This window comes from Clupea harengus, chromosome 7 (genome assembly GCF_900700415.2).
Source record: "Clupea harengus chromosome 7, Ch_v2.0.2, whole genome shotgun sequence".
In the NCBI taxonomy this organism is placed as follows: Eukaryota; Metazoa; Chordata; class Actinopteri; order Clupeiformes; family Clupeidae; genus Clupea; species Clupea harengus.
This window is the reverse complement of record NC_045158.1, coordinates 12,038,412-12,049,931: the sequence shown is the minus strand read 5'-3', so window position 1 is coordinate 12,049,931 and position 11,520 is coordinate 12,038,412. Positions and strand designations below refer to the sequence as shown.

Here is an 11,520-nt window from a genome sequence, read left to right as displayed (position 1 = left end):
CGTGTTTTTTTTGCTCTTTGTCACACACACATAGGGGGGGGGGGGTTTGATGTGGATGGAGGGGGAAAAAAGTATTAATTGAAGATCCAACTAGCAATCTTCCGATTGCTGAACGACTTCTCTACCACCTGAAATCATTGTTACCAAGGCACTCAAACAGGACTAGATAGAATCGTACACTTCGCCATAACCCTCGTTTGTGTTAAGTTACCGTTTTGAAACTTTCGTTTATAATGAAAATCTTTTTACGTCATATTTGCTCTATTGCTGACACTTTTAAAAAACAGTTTTGAACAATGGTCTGATGCAAATAGATTAAACCGTGATAGTTGAAAGTGTGGCTTGTTAATGTTATCCCTTTCCTAACCAGCTTCTTAACAACATCAATTTAGTTTATGTTGCTGCTGTTATGAAGTGATGCAGCAGGGTTAATAAGGGTTCAGGCTGAAGTTGCGAGGCGGGCCGTGGGGTGTTCACATGGGGCAATTACGTCATCGGGTTAGAAAATGTGTGGATAGGGCGTCCACACGAACACGGATCCGCCGGCGGGTTGGTATCTTTCCACTCTGGAGACCGGATTCAAAGGTTGCGGATTCAGGGACCCAATCCGCCGGGTTCGTGTGCTAGGCTTAATGTGCTAGGCTTTTGCGCCAGTTTACTTAATGTAAATATGATACATTCTTCAAAGGAATCTCATGAGTTGCAACTAAACTTAGGTATATCAAAAACACCAATACTCTTCACAGGTGTACAAATTTGGTGTAGGACGCAATGGAATTTATTTCATGCTTGCATCAGACAGGACATAAAACCGTGCCTCATGCTGAAAGCGCGAGAGTTGGCAACCCTGTATAAGAGTTGTGCCGTTGTGTCTTATATAAATAAATAATAATACAAATGTTTTTTTTTTGTGATTGACAAAACAAATGTATCGTAAATCTGCAACATAGCATTTGTAAAGCAAGCTTTAGATTACCTGCAAACGGCTAAGTGGTCTGGTTTGGAATCTAACTTCCTCGAGCAACACTAGGTACATCAGAGGTCTCACTGTAGAGATCACATCACATGAGAAAGTGGGAGCTTGCTGTAAAAGATGAGTGCTAATGAGGAAGCAGACAATCAGTAGGGTCTGCAGTTCCCACCTGCACCTCAATCAGAGCCCCACTGACACTCTAATTTACCAGTCCACACAGGTCAACTAAATCTTTGATTACATATTTGACCATAATTGTCAATAATTGCTTTGCCGCCATTTTTAACCTTCACCCTGTCTTTCAAGTGAGTGTTTACCAAAGTGTTCTCGGTACAATTAGTGTTTAAAGTGGATTTTGTACAGGAGCTTTGCCAGAGCTTAGAGTTAGAATACTTGAGTAACAATTACTTGAGTAACAACTATTTATGGGCTCGGTGCATTTTACATTGTGATGTTTCTTCATTTGGAACTGAAAGGAAGTGTGACGATGTGATCGTCACTTCAGATGAGTATGTACTCTGACTGCCATGGCATCGAGCCTGGCTCTTTGAGGTTTGCGGTCAGAGTGCATGTTTGGTACCCTGTTGACCCGGGTTTGAGTCCGGATGGGGTGACCACGCTCTCCCTCCGCTACAAATGGTGTCAGAAGTGGGATGGCTTACTTGAGGTCATTGGAGGCGTGCCCGTAAAACTGTGTGAAGGACCCCCAGGTAGGTTGACCCCTGTGTGAGTAGGTTGGGTGATCACGCTCTCCCTTCGCTACAGGGAGCAAAACCATTATGGCTGCTTCCCCATAAAGTTGGCACTGCAAAGGTACGCTGCCTCCTGAGCCAGCCACTGCAGTTCCCTTTTTTGTGATGAACTTTCTATTATAGGTTTGGGAATGCAGTTCCCTTTTACCTTTCCTTGATGTTTGAACCCATAAGTCACGGAATTGAACAAATGACTAATGTTAATGGAGAAGGGCTCACACACAAATTAAAGTAAGGGGAAGTGGCAGTGATGTATTTGCAGCAACAGGTGTCTATCTTGGCAGCCCACTTGGGAAATCAGTGGGGGAAAAGGTGCTTGGCTGGAGTGTTCTCAAATAAATGATGTGACTGGATGCAGCGTGGCAGACAGGCATGAGAAGAATTTAATATATGTGCACCCTTATGTGAGTAATGTATGTTATTACAAGTCATATTTCCATCATCTCAGGTGTGTCAATGTTCCAGACCCATTTTGATCGATTAGCAACATGCAACAGCAGTTCCACGAAGGAAACCTCTCCAAAATAGTGTAAAAATAGGAAAGAACGACACGTTAAAATTATGTTTTAATGTCACACAGCTGACTCAGAGTCAGATGAAAATACGTTAAGCTGATAAGCTGTATGGATATCTGTGAGTTGCACTAGACACAAACAAACGACAGCATGACAGCCATATTGGTTTCCAGGAAGAGGAAATGCAGAAACCACAAGCTGAGATGAAGTAAAGGGGCTAAGCTGATTGGTATCTTTTTTGAAAGCTGAGTTTTTCATTTATCACTTTTATCCCCTGTACCGTTCACACATTTTAAACAATATGAATGATGTCCTGTGTAATGCACCGTAATCCAGACTTATTCAATCTCTGCATTTGTTTATTTATTTACTCGCTCTTATTTATTTATTTTATCAAACACTCAGCTCTCTGCTCTGATTTATTTGATTGAATTAGTCTGCCACTGTAAAACAGGCCGGTGTGATGAAAAGGTAAAAGTCGGCCATAAATAACACACCCTCTCTCCCTCTCAGTCTGCTAAATAATGATAGGGGCTTAATGCCTAATTAGATTAAAAGGCTTTGACGAACAATGCCATGGCAGAGGGTGTGGCGAAGCTGTCTCGAGGCAATAACAGAAGACAGCACGTTTGACTGCAGGTAAACAGATGTCCGACTACCATCAGCGTTCTGTTTACGGGACTCATGAGCGGTCACTCGGAAGCTGTTTTGCACTCTCCCAAAACTGCCCCCCTGCACTTTCAACTCGAGAATTTATGGGTCCAGAAGAAAGCTGATCCAACCATCTGAATAAGCTAATAACCCACATGATTTATTTTGAGTGATCATGTGAGAGGGGTGAGAAGGATAAATCATTTCTTTACGCTGGCATTTGTTTACGTGTTCCGAAAAGGCACCATGGATTATCTGCAGCGCTTAAAAGGCCAACATAATAAGGACATACCTATGCGAATGTCCTGTAAATGTCTTTGAGGCATTACTAACATGGACACCTTCACCGTGATAAAAAGGTAAAGACAACATCATGGCCAAATGATTAATTTGGTGGTATTTTGAGGGGAGTTGAAATAGACAGCATTCACGATGGTTTAGATTTTTTGTAATAGCCTAAACAGTTATATATTTTTTTGAAAGTCCTCAACAAGGTGCCTTTCTTTTGGTTAAAAATGCTGTCTGCCCTAACATGGAGAGCAAACATATGCTACACTAAATATTTTATAAGGATGCATCCAGGTCTGTAAACTTCTTTATATACCCTCAGGAAGGCTTTCCGGACCACTTTGAGCGGGAGCAAAGTTAAATTATAACTGTGTTGGGCTCCACGCCTGGAAATAGACAAGGACTACAGCAACTCCACAAGGGCGGAGTAACCATTGATTAACGAGGAGATCTTATTAGAGTGCAAATTAGTAAATAAGTTATGGCTCTTTTATGTGACTTTCACACCTCTTTGTGGTCGTCAGCAAATATGGATAATGAATTGTATGATTTATGCATACAGAGGAATGCATTAATTTCACAAGTCACATTTCACTTTCGCTTAATTGTCTCCTGCCGTAGTCGCACCGATAATGATACAATGGAAAAGATGTCAGCCAAAGTCAATATTGTTATTGAATTAGTTCACCATGCATCTTATGTGGAGGAGCTGAAAAGACATGAATTACGCCAATACCAGCAATGGCAAACTGACTGTTGTGAGCACACCCAAAGTTTTCAAGTAAGGCTGTCTCTTTGAAAAGGCTGAATACCATTTGGGAAACATGACACGTTCTTGTCCATCCAAATGGTACCAAAAGGTGAGATTATTGAAGAGGAGCATAAGCCAGGCCTGAGACTTGCAAATAAAAGGTTATTCCTTTTCTCAGTTTGAGCCGCAAGGCTTATGAATAAAGTCATCCCGATCGAAGAAACCCTGTCTGCATCAGGACACCCATCACTTTGCCACTGATGCTCAAACTTCACTAAAGGGAAGAAGACCCTGCTACTTTTTTTTTTTTTCACGCTTAACTCATATTTCTCCACAGGCTGTTCCGATCGTATCGTAATGCCTCTGTGCTCAGTCACCTCTCCTAGCTTCTGGCCAAATGTAGAGCCTTCTCATTGCTTGGCTTCCTTGCTGATGGAGATGTGATGGATGCACATCGCCACTCCGCCTGTCATGAGTGCGCAAGTGTGACGGAGCCCGGATGTATTAATGAATGTTTTATGATTGCTGGGGACATATCAGAGGATTCCCAGGGAGACAGACCTGCTCAGAAGCCTCAATACTTTTAACACACCTCACACACACACATCTCACACACACACACACACACACGTTCTCTAGAGAGAAGGGGGTGTTGATTAACAGGTGTACAGACAGATAAATAGATAATAGATCGATTATGTTGTATAACGTATAAATGGTATGAGGTTTATCTATTTGGGTATTTTCACCCACAACAAGCTTGGTAATGTTTTTATATCAATCAATACGATTAATGCTTTGAAACAGCTAGACGACCAGCAGGGCTTTTCCATTTTGTTCACTTTAAATGGGCTAATTACGGGTCAAACTGTAAACATGTCCAGCTCTCTGTGTCTGCAGATCAATACACCTAAATCATTCCCCTCACAGTCAACAAACCACTGGTGGTAAAACGGTCGAAGAGAAAAAAATACAACACAGACTCACAGACTGAAATTCTTGAGTTGTTTATTTTTTATCATTTATTCATTTTTCATGGATGAAAAGTGACCACTGAAGAGAATCGAGATTATAAATGCAGTGAAATTATCACCCACGTGTGGGATTCCTCTGGTGGTGTCCGGTGAGCTTTAACTTGGCACTACATGCTATGGACGGAGAAGTTCTCCAAAAAAATGGCGTTGCGCGGCCTCAGGATGGGGCTCTGTGCCATCAGTGGGTTATGTAGGGTCACGTTGAACGTGCCTTTGAGCACCGTGTCCACGACTGCAGGGCTGAGCTGTGGAAAAAAAAAAAAGAGAGAGAGAGAGAGCAGGAAGTGAGACCCACAGAGAATTCATGCAGCAGCATCATCATCATGATCATCATCGCAGGGTCAGGCTCCGGCTCCGGGGTCGCGCTCAAGAGCGCTGTTAAGTGATAATGCGCACACGTTTTTCGATGAGTCTCTAAATTTAATGCTGGCAGAGTGAAGTTGCTCTGGCGTCATTTCCATAATGGCTGCTTGCGTGAGTGTGTTTAAAACAGCGAGCCAGACATTACGAGCCGCTTGCTCTGGGCGCGGCAGTCTGAGCGAGCGAGCGAGCTGCGCCCCCTCGAACCAGTCCCTTAGAGGGGAGTCACCATGTCCTACAGCCAGGAGCCGGCCATCAATAAAGGAGATGACCACAGAAAAGAAGAACAGGAAGAGGGGAAAACAACAGCGGAGGGCATCAGTAGCAAAGGAGGGGCTGAGCAATAGTGATGACAAGGCACTCTTGGGAACAGCAAAAGTAAATCCATATGGATTTCTGCCCTGATTTATTCACTCTTTCAAGATCTCCCCTGCTCTTGTCAATGTGCTCTTTCACATGGCATTTGCCATACCCTTGACCTGTGATGTACACTGACAGGCATCAACAGAGTCTCACATCTCGACATGAAAACAGACCGCGCATGCACAATGTCATGTAAAGGCCACTAACTCCCACACTGGTCTTAAAATTCACATGAATTGCCACACTGCAGAAAAGCTAAAGCATCGATAAAGGATACATATTAGAAGATGTGATGAAAAACTACTTCACCACGTCCAGTTGGTCCATGTGATGGCGAGAAAGTGGCTGCATTTGCTTTGACTGTAACAGGGCTGTCACACTTGAAACACAGGATCAAAGCAGCAGCTCTTGTAGCTCTGCGGGACTCTGGTCAGATATGATGTATAGAGTGTTTGAGAACGTGGGGAGGAGGGGGGAAAGTAACCCTGGATATGAGTAGCCTCAATCGTGTCACTCTGGCCTCGCAATGCCCTCTACAAGTGCAGAAATAACAATACCTTAAACAAAAAAACACACAGGGAACATTTCTGCACTTTGGGAACTTTAGACGGTAAATAACTCCAGGCCATAAAACTATTCCCACGTCTCTGTCCAGTTGATCTGGCAGGAGCTGCACACTGCTGGCCTGCAGAGTCCCCTGACAGAGCCTGATGACACTTACCGATGGCCAATGAATCTAAATACTTCACTTCCTGCTGTCCGCGCTGCTGAAATATGGCCAGTGGAAAGAAAGGAGAAAAAAACACTTCAGTAGGCCTGGAGCGAGAAAAAAGAAACATGCTGGGCCGACTGCTCTGTCACACGCTTTGTGTGCTGATCGCAGAAGCTATAGAGGCAGTGGTTACTGAATCAGGCAGCTCCACCATGCACAGCTGGGAAGTATGTGTGTGGGTGTGTGTGTGGGTGTGTGTGTGTGTGTGTGTGTTGGAGGAGTGGAGGTGATCTGAGTGGCACTTCAAAGCCTGACCTCAAACTCACCTCCATTGGGCCTGGGAAGCCTGAGCCCCCGCAAATACACAAACACACACACGTATGCGTACATGCTTGAGTTTGCGTCACCTCATCGGTATTCTTGCGGCAGACGGCAGCGGAGGGTTTGCGCTTTGTATGCCTGGCGCGACGGTGCGTGGGGATGAAGCAGGGTGCGGCGTTCAGATAATTATTGATCTGATTGTGGAGGTTCAGCGTTGGGATGCCCCCCGTGTGCGGGAGGTGCCCGGGCCCCAGGTTCACCGCCGCATGGTAATGGGGCACCCAGGGAACGGGGGCGCAGTAGGAGCTCAGAGGGCTGATCAAACCCAGGGCGACGTCAGCCGACTCTTAAGGAGAAAGGGAGGATCATGGGAGGGAACAAAAGGGCAGATGGAGAAGAAGAAGAAAAAAAAATGGGAAAAGGGCATCTCTCTCTCTCTCTCTCTCTCTCTCTCTCTCTCTCTCTCTCTCTCTCTCTCTCTCTCTCTCTCTCTCTCTCACACACACACACACACACACGCTCTCTCCTCTTGTTAGACTGTGTGTGGAATTTGTGATCATGACCTGCCAAAAATGCCAGCGCCGTAGGTAAAACCAAGACATCTCTCCGCTCAAACCAAAAACAAACCAAACACCAGTGTCTCCAGTTCCCAACAGTGTCCAACATACTGACATACTAATTACCAAAACATAGCAATTATACGCACGGGGATGAACCCTCCCGTGACAGAAGAATATGTTTAGGTGTCAGTGTGAGCTGATAAAGGACTACTGACAGCACAGAACACACCGCACAGGTGCATCTGGCAAAGAGGATAAGCTGTTGCCCATTATAAATCTACAGTCATTAGAGCAGCAATGGTTTCACCGACACGGGCACTGATAATGGATTGAAACTAACACATCTGAGCTTTCCTTTAATTGCTCTGCACAGTCAGACAAGAAGAGCTGAAGAAAAACTGGCAATTTCTGAGAATCTCGTGGAAGTCACTTAAATCGTGCTATATTCTACACATCAGTGTATATTACTGCAATGCATGTCATACAGCCTCTGTATGAAAGTCAAAGATTGCTACTACTGAAATGAGACAAGCGTGTCCCCCGATCATTGCTCTTGCCATTTCACAGCACGACACGGCCAAGACCAGTTCGGGCCAATCAGCTCGCCAGGGCTATCTAGCACACGGATGGCGATGCTCACAAACACCCGTTACTGACAAACACACATGCAGAGACACAGAGGACTGACTGGGCAGATTCCAATCTGCTCACTGTAGCACCAGCAGGCTGGTCAAGGCCAGGCCAATCACCCTCTACTGTCCAACAGCACAGCGCAACTGGGAGTTTGGATTCACTGCTGTTTCTTTCTGACAGACAGGCAGAGCCCCGTGCGGCTATTTACAATTTCATCTCTGCATAATCAAGAAGAGTGCCAAGAACACTTAACACACGCAATGACATTCACGTGGATGTTCCTTTTGAACGTCTTCTGTTTACATGTGTGTGCACATACTGGAAATGACATTCCTGAACAGATTCAGTTAATTTGGGCTGGAGGAGCCAAGCGAAACTAAAGAGAAGATATCACTGACTCATGTAATATGTCATTTCTTGAGCTGCATGATTCATTTTTAGACTGTGACAGCGTTGAGAAATTTGCCTCTGAGATTTTTCATCATCTCGTATCAGTCTTAAATGCTTTGCTCTTGTAGGGTTTCAAAACTACTGAACAAATCCCATGATGACAGTGTTTCATCTCTGACTACTGAACAAATCCCATGATGACAGTGTTTCATCTCTGACTACTGAACACATCCCATGATGACAGTGTTTCATCTCTGACTACTGAACACATCCCATGATGACAGTGTTTCATCTCTGACTACTGAACACATCCCATGATGACAGTGTGTCCACTCTAACTACTGAACACATCCCATGATGACAGTGTTTCATCTCTGACTACTGAACACACCCCATGATGACAGTGTTTCCTGTTTGACTACTGAACACATCCCATGATGACAGTGTTTCCTGTTTGACTACTGAACACATCCCATGATGACAGTGTTTCCTGTTTGACTACTGAACACATCCCATGATGACAGTGTTTCCTGTTTGACTACTGAACACATCCCATGATGACAGTGTGTCCACTCTAACTACTGAACACATCCCATGATGACAGTGTTTCCTGTTTGACTACTGAACACATCCCATGATGACAGTGTTTCCTGTTTAACTACTGAACACACCCCATGATGACAGTGTTTCCTCTTCGTTTCACCAAACCGCAGGAGTGAATGCTCAGCCGTGTCATATGACACATCAGCATGCACAGGCACTTGTGACCGTCCACCACAGACTCACCTGGTAGGTGCCCGGGCCAGGGGTGGTGTCCTTCTGACTCTTGAAGCGGTCCTCGCGGGACCCGATTAGTGCCAGTTTGGCACTGGACTTGATCTCTGGGCTGTAGTGACCCGGTCCTGAAAGAGAGAGAGAGAGAGAGAGAGAGGGAGGGAGAAAAAAAAAAGTTACGAGTAAAAGAGAGTCGGAATGTTTTTCCCCTCCCCCCATTCCCTGAAAGAATCAATATAACATGTGTTTGAATGAATGAACCCATATTTTCATTTTGGACGGGTGAGAGCTGAATGGTGTGGGCCTCGGCCAGGGACTGATAAGGGTTATGGAATGATGGAGGGGCAGAGAGAGAGCGGACTCGAGTAATTACGCCCAACCTCATACTGTGTGACATTTCCACCGAGAGAGAGAGAGAACGAGAGAGAGAAAAGGCCTTCTCAATTATTATTTTCTCTCTCTCTCTCTCTCTGCAGAAATAAGTCATAATTAATCAGAGGTTTTATAGGAGGGGTTCTCCCAGAGCAAAAAAAAAAAATTAAAAGTGTGGTGCCCAGCAACTGCAAAGCTGCTTACAGCGATGGAAAAGGAAAAACCTGATTGTATTATGAGCTCTGTTGCATTGCACTCCTGCACTCACTGCTGCTGTTTTAACCTGGAGCACATTTGGAAGTCGTGCACCCCATTACGACTGGCAACAGTTTTTGGAGGGTGTGTCAAGAGGCACCTGTCAAAAAAAAAATGCTGATTGAAAATGTGTTTTTAATCAACTTCCCATCAAAGGAAGGGATGCAGGAAGGCAGCAGATGAGAGGTGAAAGACGAACACACACACACACACACACACAAACACACACACACACACACACACACAAAGTCTGGAAAATGCAAACAACGTTATAGGTGAAATGAACTACCCATGTGTTTGACTGCAAACTTTGCAAACAGTCAAATCTATTTAAATGCAAATCAGTCTTTTATTAAGCGCCAGGTGACGGCCTGGGCATGAGGGGAGAGGTGTGATTTTTCCAAAGAAGTGATGAATCTCTCCAGTTTGAAACAACAGGTGCAGGGGGGAAACGTCTAATTGATGTAAATATTTGGCTAACTGCACAGGAAAATGGATATGGCTCTTGGCCTACATTGACATTAGATTACGGCAGTCAAATCTGATGAAACGAAAGGTCAAAAGCAGCGAATATAATAGGCACATACATTTCACACATCTCCTTCCAATTAAACACTTCCATGAAAACAGAAATGGCTCATTGCAGAAATGACTCATGTGCGTTACAGTGTTTTTTTAGGGAACCCGGGATGTCAGGGTCGGGGCATATGAAGGAGGACTACCTACAGGGAATTAAGAAAACACACACTGGGGTGGCGCTGATGCAATCTACTGTGAATGGCTACATTTACACACAAATTGTCCAACATTTGATGTGAACTTTAGTGTAGAATACTGTACATAATATTCATTAAGACCGATTTCTTGAAATAAAGGGTAAATAGTGTGTATGATTCCTTCAGTTGATTTACTGGTATCCTTTCCTGAAAACAGCACTTGGCTAATCCAATGCCGTTAAACATCAACACAGTGTTGATAAATATGTTTTTTTTTGTGTGATTAACCTCAAGCTGCCTGTAAATAGTTAAACAGGAGTAAATAGTGAAACAGGCCAAGCAGTAGAGCCATGACAGTATCAGGGCCTTTGCGGTTTTCTCACTTTGGTAGTATGTGATGTTTGTATTTATAGGTGTCTTTTCTTCCATTTTCAGACACCTCAAGGCTTCACACTCTCATCCTATACATGCAAGGTGCTAAACAGTTCCTGCAGGTGGAAACGTCTAATTGATGTAAATATTTGGCTAATTGCAAGAGAAAATGGATATGACATTAGATTACGGATGTCAAATCTGATGAAACGAAAGGTCAAAAGCAGCGAATATAACAGGCGGAAACATTTCACACATCTACTTTAAATTAAAAGCTATGAACACAGAAATGACTGAATGCAGGAATCCTTTTGTGTAACGGTGAGCAATACAGGGAACATTAATTGGTTTTAGGGTACCTGGGACGTTAGGGTCAGGGTGCATGAAGAAGGACTTTCGGGGTGAGGCACTCAGGAACGACCCCTGTCTCCTCTTGGCGTCTTTGTTTCGGGGTGCTGAGTAGTGTTTGCGGCCGTAGGTCTTGTCATAGGCCTCCCGGACATTGTACAAGCTGGCCGGGGGGGTGTCCTGACAGAGGGATAGACAGTCACATGTCATACATACTATATTCAAATTACTTACATGGTCCCACTCATGCAGTCCTTTTAATGGCAAACTCGTGATGTTCACCTTAAAATCCTTCAACTAAGTCTTTGTCATTTGAGGCTTACACAATACAGTCGTATGAAAAAGTTTGGGCACCCCTGATAATTTCCTTTATTTTCATT

The 11,520-nt window shown here is 44.2% G+C and overlaps 1 protein-coding gene across 1 annotated transcript in view; it reads right to left on the bottom strand.

Annotated features, from left to right (window-relative positions):
- Window positions 1–4,908: 4,908 nt before the first annotated feature.
- The window catches only part of stpg2 (sperm-tail PG-rich repeat containing 2), a 33,217-nt gene continuing 26,605 nt past the window's right edge, over window positions 4,909–11,520 (bottom strand). The window contains exons 11-13 of the mRNA XM_031570528.2: window positions 11,152–11,320; window positions 9,090–9,205; window positions 4,909–5,209 (exon numbers count right to left, since the gene is read on the bottom strand). Of these exons, the coding sequence (XP_031426388.1) occupies window positions 5,072–5,209; window positions 9,090–9,205; window positions 11,152–11,320 (423 nt within the window). The 3' untranslated portion in view covers window positions 4,909–5,071. The remainder of the gene's footprint in view (window positions 5,210–9,089; window positions 9,206–11,151; window positions 11,321–11,520) is intronic.